This window comes from Coenobita brevimanus, chromosome 8 (assembly GCF_032717465.1).
Source record: "Coenobita brevimanus isolate Jiangsu-jjx chromosome 8, ASM3271746v2, whole genome shotgun sequence".
Lineage (NCBI taxonomy): Eukaryota > Metazoa > Arthropoda > Malacostraca > Decapoda > Coenobitidae > Coenobita > Coenobita brevimanus.
The window spans coordinates 39,747,738-39,768,026 of NC_136961.1; the positions used below are offsets into that span (position 1 = coordinate 39,747,738).

At 39.4% G+C, this 20,289-nt stretch overlaps 1 protein-coding gene across 1 annotated transcript in view; it reads right to left on the minus strand.

Moving 5' to 3' along the window:
- The window catches only part of LOC145407679 (glutamate receptor ionotropic, delta-2-like), a 100,107-nt gene extending 94,171 nt beyond the window's left edge, over positions 1-5,936 (minus strand). The window contains exons 1-2 of the mRNA XM_080278550.1: positions 5,884-5,936; positions 4,309-4,467 (exon numbers count right to left, since the gene is read on the minus strand). Of these exons, the coding sequence (XP_080134676.1) occupies positions 4,309-4,467; positions 5,884-5,936 (212 nt within the window). The remainder of the gene's footprint in view (positions 1-4,308; positions 4,468-5,883) is intronic.
- Between the last annotated feature and the right edge of the window lie 14,353 nt (positions 5,937-20,289).

Sequence of the window (20,289 nt, forward strand, 5' to 3'; positions counted from 1 at the left end):
TTTGAATGGTGAGTTGCTTGAGGAGGTAGATTGTTTTAAATATCTAGGGTCACATGTTGCTGTGGATGGAAGAATAGATGCAGAAGTGAAGTTTAGAATAAATGAAGTAGGAAAGGTGCTGGGAGGAATGAAAAAAGTGTTTAAATGTCGTTCGCTTAGAATGGATGTAAAGAGAAGGCTGTATGAGGGTGTTGTGGTACCGACTGCATTATATGGGGCTGAAACATGGAATATGGGTGTAGCAGAGAGGAAAAGTTTGAATGTAATGGAGATGAGGTGTCTGAGGAGTATGTGTGGAGTGACGCGTATGGATCGGGTGCGAAATGATGAAGTGCGAAGGAGAACTGGAGTTGTTCAGGAGATGGCTGGTAGAGTTGAGCAGAGGGTGTTGCGATGGTTTGGGCATATGGAGAGAATGGATAATGAGCGATTGGTGAAAAAGATAACTAGATCTGATGTGAGAGGTGTAAGGCTGAGAGGAAGACCACGAATAGGATGGATGGATAGTGTGAAGAGAGCGCTGGATGCGAGAGGGATGTCTGTCGAGCAAGGAAGAGTGGCTGTGCGTGACAGAAATAAATGGAGAGAAATTGTGAATAAATAAGTGATGACGCAGCCCTGAGGGGATATTCTCCCGCATTTGGTCTGATCAGCTAGTCAGGTCAGGTGCGGGTAAGGGGATGGGTATGTTATGATGTGGCAGGGGTAAACCAGCTCTGCTGTCGGGCACTGCTGCGGATGTCACTGATTGCATTGCGCAGTTGACCCTTGTGCGGTGTGGTGCGGTGAGGATCTGTCCGTTCTCCCCTTTGGGGCTAAGATGTGAATGAATGTGTTTAAATGGATGAGTAAATGAAGAGTGTGTCGTCCTGTCTCGGCTACCTCCCTTTCCTTGGGGGAAGCAGCCTAGGTATATAGATAGATAGTCTATGCAAAGTCCTTGTTCTCCGGTTAATAGAGATATAGGTTTAACCACTAAACTACTGGGTCTTCTAAGCGATTTATGCAAAATATGTGCTAGCACATTTTCTGGTTAATAATATACCCAATAAGAAATTAATGGCAACCTCGCATGCGTGAAGGTCTGGCTGGTGCCTGAATTTTTCAGCTAGGGCATACCTTTTGTAGCATATGTGTTGACTACTAAATAGAGAGTAATTGCAATATAACAAACTTTTTCACATCGACACTATTGATGCCCCATCCTGATTCATTTCACAGGTACAGCTGGTGGGTGGAGTAGTATTGCTCTGCAGGTACAGTGACAGGTCTAGCAGTTTTGCCATGCAGGTCAGCTGATCGTCACTGCTGCATGCTGCCGCCTCTTCTCCTTTGCCCTTGGCATCCATATTGTTATTGATTTGCATTTTACCATTTTACATGTAGGTATGGTTACACAACAACTGTCTCACCTACACCGTGTGTCACATACACCACGCTACATAAAAAGTAGTTGTTAAAGTAAATGTAGCGAACTTTCGCGCAGTTTGACCTGAGTACAGAATTTTTCACCATTGCCAAGGAGTTTTTTCTCCTTAAGCTTCCTTCTATTAATGTACATAGGAGGTTTTTATGCTCATTGAGGACAGTGATCTTCTGTAACATTTAGTTCACACACCACAGTGTGAATCATGTGTGACTGAGTTATGATATTATATTGGCTATTGTTAATTTTTCAGAGAAAATTTTCGTTTTGATAAGGTGCAATATCACGAATTCGCGAGACGATGTTATTATGGCAGTTTATGACATTGTATTATTATTATGGGAACTCATAAACAGTACTGAAACCCAATAGAACTTTGCTCAGTCATTTAACCACTTGCATTAGCACTCAGATTTGAAACGTTTTATTTTTTTTTCAAAACGTTCACCATTGTTTTGTGAGTAACTGATTTTATGTATAGACTAATGTTTCAGTGAGCGAATTATTATGCACATATTATTCCTTGCACCTGTCCTTATTGTGCACATATCATTTCTTGTACCTGTCTTTATAACCGTTAGAGTAATCTCTGCCCACTTCCGCTGATCATGCATTGTTTTGTGCCGGGTGTGAGAAAGTTAGTGACCAGCCACTGTGAGTGATGGACGTCGAGAGGAATGTAAGGAAGCACCATCACAAGAGACTACCCTCGTGCCAGTGGCGTGTCTCAGCGGCTTGACTGCCTAGTTCTTCCTGCAGCTTTGCGTCTCCAGTATCTCTTCACAGAGTTGGTGATAGACAGGCATTGGACATTACGTGCAGTGTGTATTGCAGTGTCCAGTGGGCAGTGGTCACCTGTCTCTTCACAGTCGTGTCTTCATTTTCTCCACTTACCACTATTTTCTTTCTGTGTTTTTCTTGGTATTAGCTAGTTTGTCTGATTGAGTGAGCAATTGAGATTCCAAATATGCATTTTAGAGTCATTTCAAACCCAGCCTCAGAGATTCTGATGACTCATTTGTGTCATTTTAAGTTACTTTGGACAAGTATTCACTATAAATCGTGCTTACGCGTCATACCAAAGAGACTCTGGCATGATGTCGCGGAATGCTTGCTCTGTGCATGACAGGCAGTAGTTTTGTAGTTTTGCATGTTTTATATCAGGTTTAGAGAGAGAGAGAGAGAGAGAGAGAGAGAGAGAGAGAGAGAGAGAGAGAGAGAGAGAGAGAGAGAGAGATTTTCTTGCTGAATATTATTTATGGCAAGGTATAAAATTTTTGGCTTTTGCATAACTTTAACTTGTTATTTTGACATTTTGTTTTCTTTGTTTTCCTTTCTTGAAAATAGTACAGTAAAGTACAACTGTTCAACTTCAAAATAATACCACAACCATCATCCTGTCAAAAAAAAAGTGTAATTACTCTCACCTGTCAAAGAAAAAGAACGTACCACTGAACAAAATGCAGAAATAACCATAATCTATATATCATGGTAAAGGTATTTTATTGTAGTTTTACAAGGTTTAAACCAGATTTAAATACATCAGTTTTTTTGCCGAATATTTTTATATGGAACATAATTTTGTTTTTTGCGTAAATTCAGCTCGTCATTTTGACTGTTTAATTTCTTTGTTTTCCTTTCTTGGACATACTGCGATAAAGTACAACAATTCTGCTTCAAAATTACACTAGAATAAGCATCGTATCGTAAAAAGTGTATTTACACTGACCGATCAAAGAAAATGATCGCGAAACCAATATGCGTCCAGCTCTTCAAAAATTTTGCTTCTTTTTCCTTTCACATTATTGTGCAATAAAATCCTGATATAACCATGAAATATGTATCATTGCAAAGGTAATTTATTATATTATTGCATGGTTTAAACCAGATTTATACATTTTATTAGTTTTTTCCGAATATTCTTGTATGGCAAGGTATAAAATTTTTGGTTTTTGCTTGAATTCAACTCGTCATTTAGCCTTTTTATTTTCATTGTTTTTCTTTTTTGAACATACTACGTGAAAGTACAACTATTCAGCTTTAAAATGGCACCAAAACCAATATTGCATCATGAAAAGTGTATTTACACAGAGCGATCAAAGAAAATATTGTGGCACGAAGATGTTGACCAGCACGAAGTGGCTGACTCGAGCACAGACATAATCTGCCAGGCCCAGAAACCTGGTAGGCTTAAGTTATCTTGTAACTAAAGAATTTATTTTGTTTGTAATTACTGAATTTACATTTTTTTTTTTTTTTTTTGAGCTTGATTAAATGTAAGAATCATGTTACATTTCTCCGTATCACGCTTACTCTAATATGCTTGCCCCCGGTTTGCACAAACTTTTCTTATACTAATCGTTGCTGGTAGTTAAGCCAGTTCTTTCGTATTAATTTATAATGAATCCTTTGTGCCAACTAGGAATTAGCAACAGCAAGAACCTGGCTTGATTGATTTGATAATATTTATTCATTTGGTATTATTATTCATTGTCAGGGGGCAAAGGTCATTCTTTCTTTCAGAGACAGCAGTACTAATGATTCAGCACTCGTGAGTGATTATTCTCTGCACTGTACTGTTGAAGAGAAAGTTTATAAAGTAATTATAAAATTCTCGTCTTTAGAGAATCAGCAACGTAAGCCAAAGTAAAATAGTACTTGAATTTCATAAATCGATTCCCTTGTGATAAGTGGCGACTTCCCTTTTCTCCCATAACTAGTGGAGATATATTTCTTTTCCCACCGTGACAACTGACAACTTAATGGCAATGTATACATATATCACTTCCCCCCTTGACAACTGTAAGCAAAATAATTAAAAGATGTCCTCTGAGTGGGAGGTAAAAATCAGAGTACTGTACAAGAGAAGCGCATCATCTTACCTGAGGTTCAGTTGCTTGGAAACTATGTCCATAATGTTCCCTGTCGGTCCAGTGAAAGTCAGCCGCTTGCCCCCAGGAGCCGTGGGGTCATCCACCATCACTGCCAGTTGGTGCGGCAGCTGCTCAGACGTCACAACGATGTGCGGTCGGTGAGGGAACCTGCTCAAAAAAAAAAAAAAAAAAAAAGTTCCAGCAGACATTCACATGGCCATATCGTTTGTGTTGCAGGGACTGCTCAGTTTGCCGGTGTGGGCGTGAGTGCGTCAGAGGGAATAAGAAACGAACGAATAAATAATGTAAATAATGCAGGGTAGATATTACCCTGGATAGGTAAAGGATTTTTGTTCCTGTTTTAGGAAAAGTGGGGTCTGATGTACCCCAAGGAAAAAAATAAAACAAAAAATACTTCCATTTTAGATATTTCAAAATGCTTCAATACACATATAATTCAACCCAGTATCTTTGAGTAGGGCCAGAAAAAAACAAAGTTTAAATTAAAAAAAAAAAAAAGTGTTTTTTACATTTATCAGAAAAATGTTTAGGTATACTAATTTTAAAACTAAATCTTGCAAAACTGAAAAGTAATATCGTGATTCATTGGGTGTCCTGCAGTAGACCAATGTTGGGACCTTCTAAATACAAAAGGAGAAAGACAGTAAATTAAAATTTAAAAAACTCGCAAGACTGCTAAACTGAGGTAACATTATAGGCAAACTGGGGTATGGTATACCCCAATTGCTCTATAGAACAAAATCGGAGCCAGGTACAGCTATGACCCCATCATCCCCATGAACAGCTTCACTAGGCTGGAAGGAAATAAGACGGACAGATCTGTAGACCTATGCTCATATTTTTAAAAATTAAATTTCGGGGATTGGGGTTTCTGATACCCCACTTTACCTATCTAGGGTTAATGCTGACAGCTGTCCCCGCAGCACACATGAAACTGTCTGGCAGAGTGGAAGCGAAGTGTTACATATGAACCACCCTGTGAAATTAATAAGCTTTTTTTTTTTTTCTTCAGATAATCATATACCTTTTTTTTCCCCTTTCTGATAACACTATGCTTCCTACATACCATGATTTCATCTGCCTAGCTCACCCTTTCCACATGCACTTGCTGTTAGTGAATAGCGAGTCTAATTCCATAACTGGTAAAATGTCTGTTCAATATATAATCGTCTGCTGTTACCACGAATAAACTGTGAAACTGAAGAGGTAAGTATTTTTTGTATGGAGTGAAAGAACAAATGGAAGGTGGTGGTATGCAGGTCAGATTTAATCTGAATAAGAATGGGCAAGAAGTTCCTAAAGGATTAAATATTAATAGCTTTTATGTTCATGTAAAACAACAGAACTATGAACAGACAGCCCTAGTAATGGGTGACTGCTGTACAATATATCTCTATCATCCAGAGCCCATCACTTTGCATTCTTAAAACATCCAAAGTGGAAAATGCTTTGGCATTTTTCACGTTCTCTCAAAATATCAAACCGTAATGACACGGAAACAATTCTTTGAAGTAACTGTTATGTATTTCAGTTACAGAGGTCTCAACTTTCGTATGATCTCACCGAATGACAAGCCATGTGTTTTCTTGTAGCCCAGGAGTGGGATTCTCAAACATTTACATTTGTTTTTAATGCATCAAAAAGTAGTACCTAGTAATGTTTAATAATATGCAGTTGAATCCTGCACCATCCTTGAACATGCATGGGATTTCATTCGCTCGGGACTTATCTTGGAAAGATCATATTACATCTCTTGTAAAATATGCTTCAAAGAGATTTAGTGTGCTAAGCCGACTCCATACCTTCTTTACCCCTGCACAGTTGTTGGCTTTCTACAGGGGTTTTATTTGCCCCTGTGTAGAGTACAACTCTCATGTGTGAGGAAGCTTCCCACATACAGCTCTTCTCAATAGGATGGAGTCAAAGGTTTTTCGTCTCATTAACTCTCCTCCTCTTACTGGCCCCTCTCAATCTCTGTCTCATCGCCGCACTATCGCATCTTTATCTCTTTTCTATTGCTACTTCAACGGTCACTGCTCCTCTGAACTGTCTGTTTGCATCCTTCCACCTCTACGGCGGATGCGTAGCACCCGTCTAGAAACAAACTCTCATCCCTTTTCTGTCCAACTCTCTAACGCAAGAGTTAACCGTTAGTCCCAGTCCTTCATTTATGCAACAGGTTAACTCTGGAACTGTCTCCCTCTGTCTGCATTTCCTGCTTCCTATAATCTCCAGTCCAGGCATCTCGAAATGAACGGATGCTGAATTTGGCTCTCTTTTGTATTGTTTTTGTTTTGTTTTTATTTTTTCTTGGAGAGAACAGTTTTGCGGGCTCCTGGCCTTTGATTTCTTCTTTCTTGTATAAAAAAAAAAAAAATCGTTTCCCTGTCATAACTTAGATTTGTTTTCACAGGAAGAACTAGAGACATGGAATAATGTAATGCTGTTCTTTCCTTGTTTTTCCTGCTAAAAAATATTTATATGAGTTATTCAATGATAAAATTTCTCTCGTAACAAAGATTTTTGTCCCCCACCTTTAGAAGGTGGAGCGATAATGTTCTTGTCTGCCTCTGTGTGTGTGTGTGTGTGTGTGTGTGTGTGTGTGTGTGTGTGTGTGTTCTTACCTAATTGCTTCTTACCTAATTGTATCTTTACAGGAATGAGTCAAGCTCGTACTGTCCCGTGTCTTAAACCATATTTATCGTACATATCCTTAAATTTGTGAATTGTTTTGGCGCACACTATTTCATTCGGTAGTGCATTCCGTTGATCAATTGCTCTATTTGGGAAACTGAATTACCTTAGGTCTTTATCACCTCTCTTCTTATGCAGTTTTTTGCAGTGTCCTCTTGCTGATGCTTCTCCATATGTTAAGTAATCATTTATGTCTATTTTCTCCTTCCCTGATATGCACTTATATAGCATTATCATGTCACCTCTTTTCCTTCTCTCCTGTAGTGTTGGTAGATTCAGTTTATTTAGTCTTTCTTCGTAGCTTAGGTCCCTTAAGCTTGGTATCCATCTTGTAGCGGCCCTTAGAACTTTTTCAATCTTGTTTATGTGCTTTTTGAGATGAGGACTCCAGACTAATGATGCATATTCCAGGGTTGGTCTAATGAATGATGTTATTATCCTTCTTAGCATGTCTTCATTTATGTATGTGAATGCTATTCTCATATTTGCAAGCAGTGTATACATGTTCCGTACCTTCTCGCTGATGTGGTCAGCCGGAGATAGTCTGTTACTGATAATCACACCTAGGTCTTTCTCTCTTTCTGATGTGTATAGGGTTTTATTTCCTAACTTATAATCCCAATCAGGTCTTTTTCCACTTTTACCAAACTTGATTACATGACACTTGTCCACATTGAATTCCATTTGCCATGTATTACTCCATTATGAAGTTTATTTAATTCTTCTTGTAGCTCTTTACAAGAGTCTGTGTTAGTAATTCTCCTTTCTATTTTTGCATCATCTGCAAACATATTCAGATAGCTCTCATTTCCAGTGTTACTGTTTATATCATTTATATACACTAAAAACATGATTGGTGCCAGCACTGAACCCTGTGGTACTCCACTAGTCACTTCTTTCCATGATGAGTAGTTTCCTCTTAGTACTGTTCTCATTTCTCTTTTTATGAGAAAGTCTTGCAACCAACAAAACAGTTTGCCTCGAATTCCTCCTTGATGGTACAGTTTCCATAAAAGTCTTTGGTGTGATATTGTGTCAAAAGCTTTCTTGAAATCTAAATAGATACTGTCCACCCATCCTTCCCTTTCCTGTATTGTGTTTGTTAATCTGTCATAGTACCTCAACAGATTAGTAACACATGATTTTCCTTTTCTGAAACCAAACTGTCTTTCTGTTATCATACTGTGTTCTTCTAGATGATTTACCCAAGCTTTTCTTATAAGCTTTTCTAATACCTTGCTTACAACACTGGTCAGTGATACTGGTCGGTAGTTGAGTGGATTTTGTCTATTTCCTTTCTTGAATAAGGGGACAATATTTGCTTTTTTCCAAATATCAGGTAGTTTACCTTGACTCAAGGATTTCTTGAAAATTAAAAATAATGGTTTACTTAACTCCTTTGCACATTCTTGTAGTACCCAACATGAAATTTCATCAGGACCACTTGCTTTTCCTCTGTCTAATCTACTTAACTCCTCCTGTATTACTTTTTCTGCTATTTGTATATCTGGTAGTATGTGTGGACATGCATGTTCCACATAGTCCCTCTCAAAATTTTTTTTTTCTGTAAAAACTAATTGGAAATTCTTATTTAGTGCTTCACAAATATCTTTCTCTTGTGTATAAGTGATTCCCTCGTCCGTAATTGATTATATTATATCTTTTACTTTGGTTTTGCTTCTGATATAGCTGTAAAACAGCTTTGGTTGATCACTACTTTTATTTATTATATCCTCCTCAAACTGTTTTTGGGCTTCCCTCCTTATTCTTGTATAGTCGTTTCTTGCCTGTTTGTACTTATTATACGCCCTTTCACTATTATGTCTTCTGTATCTATTCCACAACAAATCTCTTCTTTCTTTTGATTTTTTACATTCTGTATTGAACCATTTCTGTATTTTCTTATCTGCTTCTTTGTGCTGTGGGATGTACTTCCGGACTCTTATTTCATAAAATTCACAGAATTTTTTATATACAGCATTTAAATCTTGTCCTCTAAGCTCATTTTCCCAATCAACTTCTAAGAAATACTTCTATAGGTCTTGATAATTTCCCTTTTTATAGTTTAGGCTCTTTTTGTAATTGTCATTGCTGTTTACTATGTCATATGCTATCCTGAAGTTATAATTTAGTACTGCATGATCGCTTTTGCCGAGTGGGGGGTGATATATTAAACTGTCAATATCATTTTCTTGCCTAGTAAATATTAGATCTAGCACTGAAGGTACATCAAGTTCTCTTTTTCTGGTGGTTTCCCTCACATGTTGCATTAGGAAGAACTCTTGTACGAGATCCAGGAGCTTTTGGTCCCAACAGCTTTCTTGGCTAATTATATCTAGTGTATTCCAATTTATATTTGTATTGAAATCCCCAGTTAGTATAATTCTTTCTGATTTCTCTTCCATTTTATATAGTAATGATCTTAAACTCTGAATTGTACTCTTTGCCAGGTCCTCATATTCATCTCTTTCCCATGTGTTTGATCTGGGTGGCATGTACAAATTGGCTACAATTACTTTACCTTCAGATGTGTTGATCTCTACTGCAATCAGCTCTACTTGTGATGGTATATCTAGTTTTATTTCATTGACTTTTAGATTTTTCTTAGTTAATATTATAATTCCTCCTCCTTTTTTAAAATTTCTGTCTCTTCTCCATATATTGTATTCCTCTAAGTTTAGTATGTCATTGGATATCCTTGGTGTTAATTTTGTTTCAGTTAGGCCTATTATTTGTGGTTCATTTTCTCTGACATAATCATTCATCTCGAGTAATTTAGATACCATTCCATCCACATTTGAGTACATCAACTTTATCATCTTGTTTATATACTTGTCATGACATGGTTCTACTACCGTCCTCCTTTTTATTCCATCCTGTTTGTGTACCACTTTCGTACCTGTAATTCTATTACTTTGTAAAAAAATTTCTTCTCCTCTTCTGATCTTCAATCATTTTTTGTTTTTGCTTCCTCCCTTTTCTCTTTCAGTAATTCCAGTTCCTCTTGTGTTAGGCATCATTTTATCCATACATTTTTGAACTCCTCTTTTTCCATAAGATTCTTTGCATTTTTTAGTATCTCTTCCACAGTGTTTACACTTTGGAAAGTCACCTTTAGAGGTCTTGTCTTGCTTTTCTCATATTTCCCTAACCTTTTGTGTTCCTCTATGTTTTTACTACAGATTTCCTCTGATACTTCTTTCAGTAAGCTCATTACATTTGCCATCTCCATTTTGCCTCTTGTGATCTTCTATACCAGTGATTACTATAGATTTGTTTATATCTACTGAATCTCTGACTAACTTCGGATTGTTTTGGATTATTCTTTTCACTTCCTTTTTAATGCTTTTTTCCTCCACCCTTGTTTCTAAGTCTTTCTTTACTTTCACCATTTCAGCATACGTGGTTTCCACATCATTTTTGTAGCTTTGCACAGCTTCATTCACCTGTGTTATCTTCTCCTCAATATCACTGCTCTGGTCAATAAGACTGCTTACTTGCCTAATTGTCTCTGTGTCATTTTTGAACTCTTCCATAACACTCTCATGATTGACTACTGTACTTACCATTTCACTCATTTTCTTCCTAAGTGTACTCAATTCCACTGTTAGTTCACTGATGGTTGTGTCTTTCTTATTGGCCTCCCTTCCTAGTTTTTCTATTTCTTCCTTTTGCAAGTGCATCTGCTTCTTTATTTCATCAATTTCATTTTTGAAAGCCATTTCTAGTTTGTTTACACGTACAACCAGTCTATTGTGAGTCTCCACTTCAACCAGTTCTTGGTAGAAATCATCATTTTGCTTTTTACCTTTATCCCTTTTCTTTTCCAAATTTGCTTTACTAAAGTATGTATCCATTTTGCAATACTAAAAGTGCAGAGCATGTACTTACAATCCCCGTGTTGTTGTAGTCTAAACACACCTCAGATGACTCAGCATAATCTTTGGTCTTGGTTCTTTTTCCTGTTTGAACAAGTCTTGTTTAAACTTATTATTTTTTTCTTTTTAATAATGAAAAATCATTTAGTCTAACCTGGTACAAAGCTTGAGTCATACAAAGATACTAATTTAAATAATGCCACTGGCCGTGTTGGTTCGGTACGGAGCGCCGATGTCGCACGTCCGTCTCGGTTGAATCCCTCTGTGTGTGTGTGTGTGTGTGTGTGTGTGTTCCCATTATATCTTATGAACGGCTTGAGCTATCAACGTGAAACCTTCAGGGTATCAAGATAGGGCCAAAATCTTGGCAGAGTTCGAAAATGGGCACTAGGGGACAAGGTCAAGGTCACCAAAATGGCTGCCAAAGGTCAACTGGTTTTTATCGCCCGCCTTCAGCCCCATTACATTTCATGAACGGCATGAACTGCCAACATGAAATCTTTAGGCTATCAAGATATGACCAAAATCTTGGACGAGTTCGAAAATGGCCACTATGAGTCAAGGTACTGGTCACCAAAATGGCTGCCAAAGGCCAACTACTTTTTAATCACTCGCCTTTAGCACCATTAGGCTATATCTCATGAACGGCTTGAGCTATCAACATGAAACCTTCACGGTATCATGATATGGCCTAAATCTTGGACTTGGCAAGCAGCATATTCTGGTGGGCGATTAGTATTCAGCTCCCGAATGCTTTTCTTTCATTTTTTCTGGGAGGAAGAAGAGATATGGGAAGACCCTGTACTCTTCTTTCTTTGTCCTTCCTAGGACTGCATATCAGAGTCACGTCAGGGCCTTCAGAATCTCATTCTATGAAACCATACACTATGCTAAACATAAACAAATACACGCTTAATGGCTGTCAGTACCTATGCAGGTCATGTGATGGCCGTGAAAACTTTCATTTCACTGTCTTTCTACGTGCGGTTAATTCATGCAGATGTCATGTCTGTGTGAAACAAAGTCAAACAACGAAAGCATGGATTTTCCCATGTACGATCTGATTTCGTTTTTCATCTGGAAGTAGTTCCTAAATAAGCAGATTAACCTAATACTGGTTCTAGTGCATGCGTCTTAACTAAACCCAAATTTTCCTTTGCAGTTTAATTCAGAAATAGCAGCAGAATGAGGCGATGGTATAAGTCTACATTCCTTGCATTGCACTTTTTTGTAACTACAGTCGGTTTCTTTTCGTTTGAAGGACCTATGCGACACTTACAATTTCAGTATTATGTCGTGGTTCCATGGAATTCAACGAGTTTATATTTTAAGGCAGGAATGAGTCTCTTTGGTTACTAGTCAAATCTAACCTTCACTGTGACTGCACTTGGTCATCGACTGACCTAGAAGGTGTTTGGGGTCTTTGTCAGGTTAAAGGAAGCACGCTGTATCATCGTCCTATAGTGTCACCCAATTGCTACAATACATCATTCAGGATGGCGAGATGGCAATTTTAGGCCAAACTGGAGTAAAAATAATATAATTTAACTGCAGCGTGAAAAAAGATGGATTAGGATTAATGGCTGTCTACTGCAAGCAGGTCATTAAGGCAACCAGTCTTTTTTTTACTACGTCTCCGTCTTTCCCAGAGTACGAATCCCAATAGTTGATGTTACATTGATACCCAGCTATTCTGCTGGCTAAACAGGAAGGAAGTGGATAAAAGCTTTTTTTTTTTCAGGTGACAGGTTGATGTCAATTAGCCACAAGAAGGCCACGAAGACAGATGATCTTCCACCAGATCACGAAACGAAATCATCGAGTTAAATGAGAGAAAGGAGGTGAAGAGATTGTCGAAGGATAGTAAGAAGAAAGAGGATGAAGAGTTTGGGAGGAATCTGAATGTGAAATGGAGGGAGAGTAAGAAATTGTTTTGAAAGGAGGTAAAGAAAGTAAGGCAGTGTGAAAGGGATAATCGTAGGGGAGTGAAAGATAGGAATAACAGATTGTTGGTGGAGAAGAGAAAGAAATTGAGGAGATGGAAGGAGAACTTTGAGGATTTGTTGAATGTAGAGAGTGAGAGCAGTTCAAGTATAAGTGGTTGGGGAATGGCTGGGACAAGAAGAGATGAGAGGAGGGAGGAAGAGATCGGTAGGGCGGAAGTAGTGGCAGCAATGACGAAGATCAAGATGGGAAAGGCCCCACGAATTGATGGAGTGTGTGGTCAAATGCTGAGGTATAGAGGTGAGTTTGTAGTGGAGTGGATATGGAAGTTATGTAGATTGGCTTGGGAAGAGGGAAAGGTTCCGGAGGACTGGAAATCAGGTATAATTGCTCCTTTATACAAAGGAAAAGTGGAAAGAAAAGTATGTGGTAACCGTAGGGGTATTTGCCTTCTTAGTGTGATTGAAAAATATATGGTAGAATACTCACTGATAGGATTAGGTATATAACAGAGGAGGTAGTTGGAGAACAAGGGGGATTTAGGAAGGGAAAAGGGTGCGTAGATCAGATATTTGTTCTAAGATGTTTAGTGGAGAAGTATCTAGAGAAGGGGAAAGAAAGTGTATGCTGCCTTCATGGACTTAGAGAAAGCTTATGACTGAATAGATAGACAAGGTATGTGGAAGGTATTGAGAATATATGGAGTGGAGGGGAAATTGTTGAGTGCTGTGAAGAGTATGTACGAAGGAGCCAGGGTTACGGTGCGAGTGGATGGTGAGCTGAGTTCTTTGATCTTAATGTGGGACTGAAATAAGGTTGTGTGATGCCTCCATGGCTGTTTAATATATACAGTACATGTATGGGGTTGTGCAGGAGGTGCGCGGTAGGTCAGTGGATGTGGGGGTGGCTCTAATGAATGAGGGTGAGATTTGAAAGATTTCGGTGTTGTTGTTTGCTGATGATATAGTGTTGTTGAGTGAAGATGAATGGGAGTTGCAAGGTTTGGAGAATGAATTTGGGACAGTGTGTAGGAAGAGGAATCTGAAAGTTAATGTAAACAAGAGTAAAGTTATGGTGTTTGAGAGGAATGAAGTCAAAGAATGCACAGTGAGGTTGGATGGTGAGGATATGGAGAATGTGAGTGCATTCAAGTACTTGGGTAGTGTGATGAGTAAGGATGGAACTTTGAAGTGCTTGAAAGGGTACAGCAGGGAAGGAAGGTTGTTTGTTCACTGAATGCAGTGATGAGAAACAGGGAGGTGAGTATGGAAGTTAAGAAGTCACTGCATGATAGTATTGTGATCCCTACCCTGACGTCTGGAAGCGAGGCATGGACTTTGCTAGAGGAGAACAAGTCAAGAGTGAGAGCAGAAGAAATGAGTTACTTGAGAGGAGCATGTGGAGTGACATGGAGGGACAGGTTGACGAATGAAGAAGTGAAAGAACGTTGTGGGGTGGATGTGGATGTGGTTGAGAAAATTTGGAGAAATACACTGAGGTGGTTTGGATATGTGGAGAGAATGGAGAACGACAGACTTACTAAGAGGGTGTATGTAGGTGAGGTGGAGGGAGGGAGAGGGAGAAGAAGACCGAGGATGAGGTGAAGGGATGGAGTTGAGAGGTATATGAGGGAGGGGGGAGTGAGTTGGGGGGAGGGTAGTCAAATGGTGGGTGACAGCGACTTGGAGGCGTTTTGTCTGCGACCACCCTTTGCAGGATTAGGGAGTCGGGCTATACATAGATAGATAGATAGATAAACAAATTAAGTTCTAAACATGAACAGAAAGGGTAAGATAAGAACTTATCCAACGATCTCATGGCTGGTCTGGGACACGATGCAAGATATCGCGGTGGCGATTCATGTATGCTTCTGATTACTATCTGTCTATCTATCTATCTATTCTATCTATCTATATACCTAGGCTGCTTCCCCCATGGAAAGGGAGGTACCCGAGACAAGTCGACGCACTCCCATTTTACTCATCCACTCAAGCACATTCATTTGCATCTTAGCCTCAAAGGGGAGAAGGGACAGATCCTCACCGCACCACACAGCACGAGGGTCAACTGCGCAGTGCAATCAGTGACATCCGCAGCAGGGCCTGACAGCAGAGCTGGTTTACCCCTGCCACATCATAATAGACTAATCCCCTTACCCGCACCTAACCTGATCAGCTGATTAGACAAATGTGGGAGAATATCCCCTCAGGGCTGCGTCATCATTTATTCATTAACAATTTCTCTCCATTCATTTCTGTCACGCACAACAACTCTTCCGTGCTCAACAGACATCCCTCTCGCATCCAACGCTCTCTTCACACTGTCCATCCACCCTATTCGAGGTCTTCCTCTCAGCCTTACACCTCGCACATCAGATCTAGTTATCTTTTTCACCATTCGCTCATTATCCATCCTCTCCATATGCCCAAACCATCGCAACACCCTCTGCTAAATTCGATTAGCCATCTCCCGAACAACTCCAGTTCTCCTTCGCACTTCGTCATTTCTCACTCGATCCATTCGCATCACTCAACACATACTCCTCAGACACCTCGTCTCCATTACATTCGAACTTTTCCTCTCTGCTACATCCATACTCCATGTTTCAGCACCATATATCGCAGTTGGTACCACAACACCCTCATACAGCCTTCACTTTACATCCATTCTAAGCGAACGACATCTAAACAACAACATCTAAATACTTTTTTCATTCCTTCCAGCACCTTTTGTACTTCATTCATTCTAAACTTCACTTCTGCATCTATTCTTCCATCCACAGCAACATGTGACCCTAAACACTTAAAACACTCTACCTTCTCAAGCAACTCACCATTCAAAACCAATGTCATCCTCCTCCGATTACAGCACTAAAATTTACCTTAAGTACTGTGGAAAGAGTTGTGGCGGTGATGTGAGAGACAGGCCTCTAGTAGTAGTCCATGTAGCCACCAGCAGCGGCGGGGCGTCTGGTTCACTGTACGGCAACATCGAGTATACACTGAGCCTGGACATGTGGACAATTTGTACTTGCCGTCCCATGAGCGTTTTCCATCTGAGTTAGTCACTATCCCATCACGACTGTGTTCATTTTAAGGATACAATTTTCTAACTGCAGGGATTAAATATAGAATCCATTAATCTCTTTATTGCAAGAACTCCCATAAAGATAAATAAAATCATTTTGTAATGTATGGAATTATAGAAAAAATAAGATCCCAAAATGAATAGGTTAAAGCCCACATTGAATTACCTTTGGCTGGAGTCTTGCATTGCTGGAACTTAAATCATTATCATTTTAATCATCGATGACTACAAAATCGCCTGGCTGTAGTAAGTGATACATAAATGGCCAACAGGTTAAAATATTTTTATTATGTCTCCAGCCAGAGTGCGTCTGTTTTTATTATATTAATGCAATTTCCAGGCAATTTTTTTCTGATTACGGAGAATTCGTAACAATGAAGGCGTCAATGAAGGCTATATCAAACCTTTATGGATCGGAATGACTCTCCTAAACTGAGTAAAACGGACTAGTAACAGTAAGAATAAAGTATGAATAACGTACGCGACGTGAAGGGATGGTGTGTTCACACGGGCTCAGTCAATTCAGTACCGTTGGATAGATTTGTGCATTATTTACCTGACATCTGCTGATTTGTCACAGATGATCGCCACAAGAGATTTGGTGAGCGAGAATGTCTTATGAACGTGGTGGATGGTCTGGAATTGGTAGAGGGGGAGGTGAGTCAAGGCAAGCAGCTTGACTGGCCCGATCTTGAGAAAATGGGTCTTGAAGGAGGACTCTGCATATTCGGCGAGAAAGTCTGGGTCATCGCTCACCACCATCACTGTCACGCACCACACCGCCTCCCACATCTGGGGAAGGCAATAGGTTGTTGTTTCACCAGTACCAGTGAGCAGTATAGACGGAGATCTGTAATGTACTATATCCCTTTGCCGATTCTCGTGTGCTGCGAGAGTGGTTCAGTCTGGTGAAAATTTTTGTGGGAGTGGGTTACCTACGTACTGCCTGCTGGAATGACGTAGCCAGTGCCAGTTTGCCTTTTTTACTGTAAATGTATAAACAACTGCAATGTTTGTTTTATGCAAAATAGATGTTAATAACGTTGATTGTACCATCCCTGTAACACACGAGAATTAGCAAAGAGGATGTAGTATAGGAACCATCCTGTAAGTCTGCCGCAAGAGACTCTACTTATTATTCGAGTAATTCCAGTCGCATGAATCGTAGAATCAATGCAGTGTGCTGATATATATGGTAAGGGCCTTACCTTGTGTGCTTCAGCCAGTGTCCATTTGAGCCAAGGTTGTGTCATATTTTGGTTCCCTCCATTGTTCTCAAAAACACTTACTCCCCAACGTACCTCCAAGTTAAAATATCCCTGAAAGAAAGAAGGAAATAACTCTTTCTCGACCAAGGCAACATCAGTATTGCTTCAGGCTAATAACAAATTCACTCAGCTGAAAGCGAGTCTTAAGAGCCTAGGAGAACTGGCGTTTAATTTCCCCAGTCAGTCAAAGCAAAATACAGATATACACTGTGTAACCTCAACGGTTGGCTCTAAAGCCCTCCAATCCACAGCTAATCGTATGAGAGAAAAGCATGGTAATTAATTAAACTGACAAGACTCACGAAACCTCTGGCTCTATACCAAAAAGCTATTCGAGGGGCTCAGAACCTCGCTGAACTTTTGCTAATCACATAATACACTGAAATGTTGTTATTCGTTCATGGGTGTTACAGTGGTTGTGTATTAGAGCACTTTTGTGTGCATCTTTTGACCTATGAGGTGAAAATGGAATTTCGATGCCTTGTATGTTGAGTGAGATGATGTTTGACCTATTTGAGTGTGCTTGACGTGAGGTTATGTTAGAACGTTCTACGTGTTTTGTTATATCCTGTTCCTGTTTCTGAAACTCCCTATAACCCGATGTAATCATGGAGAAAATGTAGCTGTGATGATGATGATGATTATACCTCACATTAGTATTCAATGATAATCTTTGCTTTGATACAAAAGTTAAATTTGTTGATGTTTTCTCATGCTATACACGAGTAAGGCTCAGTGGTAGTTGAGCAAAATTAATTTGTTATATAAAGTTATCAAAAGTTGCAAAATATTTTCCTATTTTCAAGTTTAATTGGTAAGGCTGGCTCTTTGCCATTTAAAACCTACGTAGATGTCCTGAGGGGGAAAGTTATACCATTCAAAGTCTGGTGAATATTTACAATCATGACCGACTTAGCACCAGGAAATTAGTTTTTGTGGGCATATGCAGTACTTCCCTGGCTTTCTAAAGGTTTGTTCTGTTATAAGCTGGAAATAAAGTTGAAAATGCGAGACAATAACATCTTCTGCGTTATATTAAAAAATGAATACAAAATATTGTCAGTCTTATAGGCCAAACTTTGCCCACGACCAGTTCTGTGTAGCAGCCTGCCTAGAATCAGAATTTCACGAGTTTTTTAATGCTAGTTTTGGATTTTTGATAAAAGAAACAATTCTGAAAAAAAAAGACAATTTATACACATCCAGAAACGGATGGCAACCGATTCAAGTGCTTCAAGTGTCCCCTGTGACACTTTGCTGGAGCACACAATTGCTGACCGATTAATTTTATGTCACTTGTATCCTACAATGAGGCATTACTTTATGAAGGAGAATCTTCAGAACATTTCTCTTTACAACAACTGATAAGAATTTGAAATAAGACCTTGAAAATATGTGACGGGAGACCCATGTCAAACTCCATGAGGGGTTCAAATGGGCACTATTTATTCTCTAGTCCAAACAAACAAGGCAAATCTCTCACTGAATAAGTGGCTTTGATACCATCACTGCTATTCTAGATATGCCAATGTGCGCTGAAAGTTACCATGGATGCTGCCCAGGGTGAGCCGTCTATCATCAGCAGGACAAAGGGATGGGAACACTGCTCGGTGGCCAGCATGGTGCTCAATGCCTGCTGAATGGCCATTGCTGCTCTGCTTTTCTCTGCAGAGGACAAAAGTATGAACAACTTAATGGGGTCATTGCTGCAATGTATTTACGTAAGTAATATACAGCTTAATATTTTTCTTCCAGTTCTTCTCCTGATTTTTCCACTACTGAGTAAAATGGAGACATCTGACGATGAACTAGATACATTTTCATTTACTACAACTAAACAACAACGCACAGATTAAGCTGCGTCTTCTGTTTCTACTTATCACTCGTACCAACACAGACAATGTCTGATATATGACACCTCGGTTACCTGCTTTTTTGTGTATTTGACTGCTGTTTTGTGTATTGGCATTGCTATTCTGTCACTGAGCTACGAGATATAAGTAGAAAGGAGATAAAAATCACGGCAAAGTTTAGGTGGACGAACTGTAATGAACATACCACAGCAGCGGCGCAGACGGGCGTGAACCATGAAACAGGACACAGCCAAGCCAAGCCACAGAATCCACACAACACCCATCTCCCCTGCACGACCACCGGTACACTTCTGGATACCAAGCCTGAATGAAAAAAAAATAAAGAAAAATAAAATTTCTCAAACTTATCACTATATTCGGCCAATTATTTAGCTGCTGGAAATGGGCTACACCCAACATCCATACGAAGGCATGAGTAGACATCCAGTAGACCTTAGTTATGATGCAGGAATCACTCTCCTTGGTTACTTGTTAAATCAGTCACTCCGACTTCGTTCGGCTGTCAACTAAGCTGAAATGAGTTCGCGGTGCTCGTCCGGTTGAACAGATGGAAAGCCAAAATCAAAGTCATTTCAGTTCGAAGCATGATACAGTTGATGGTGTTCATTTTATTCTATTTATTTTTCAGTTCTTAGCTGGAGGGAGGGCGAAACTTGCTTTCGAAGGGATATCGTTTACAGATTTTCCGGGTCCGGCTCTCTTTTTGTTACCTAAACATGTCAATGAATTTAACCCTACTGTTGCCAAAGTGTTAGGAGTTGCCACATTAATCATCCTAGCTCCCTTTCCCCACCATGTCATCAGTGGAGAGAATGCCACTCTTCGCTCACTACATTATTATCGAGATGTTATCTCTTAACTGTAAATGTTGTCTCTGGCAGATAAATAAATGGACCACAGTATGAACAAAAAAAAAAACAAAAAACAAAAAACATAATTTGTCATGTTTTTTTATCTCATAGGCTACAAACATCACGTATACTGAAAAAAAGGGGGAGGGAGGCGGGCTACAGGAAGAAATGTCACTTAAAACAGTTGTCCTTGTGGCACCATCCGGTCAACTGTAACAGATTTCTTCAGCCGGACTCAGCATCTTAAGCCCCTCCCTCTCCTCCTGGTCAACATCATCATCATTCTAAATGCATTTACCATCTATAAATAAATCACTCAAATCAGTGAGGTGTGTGGTAGGATTCAGGATCAGGATAGGTATAGGAATACTAT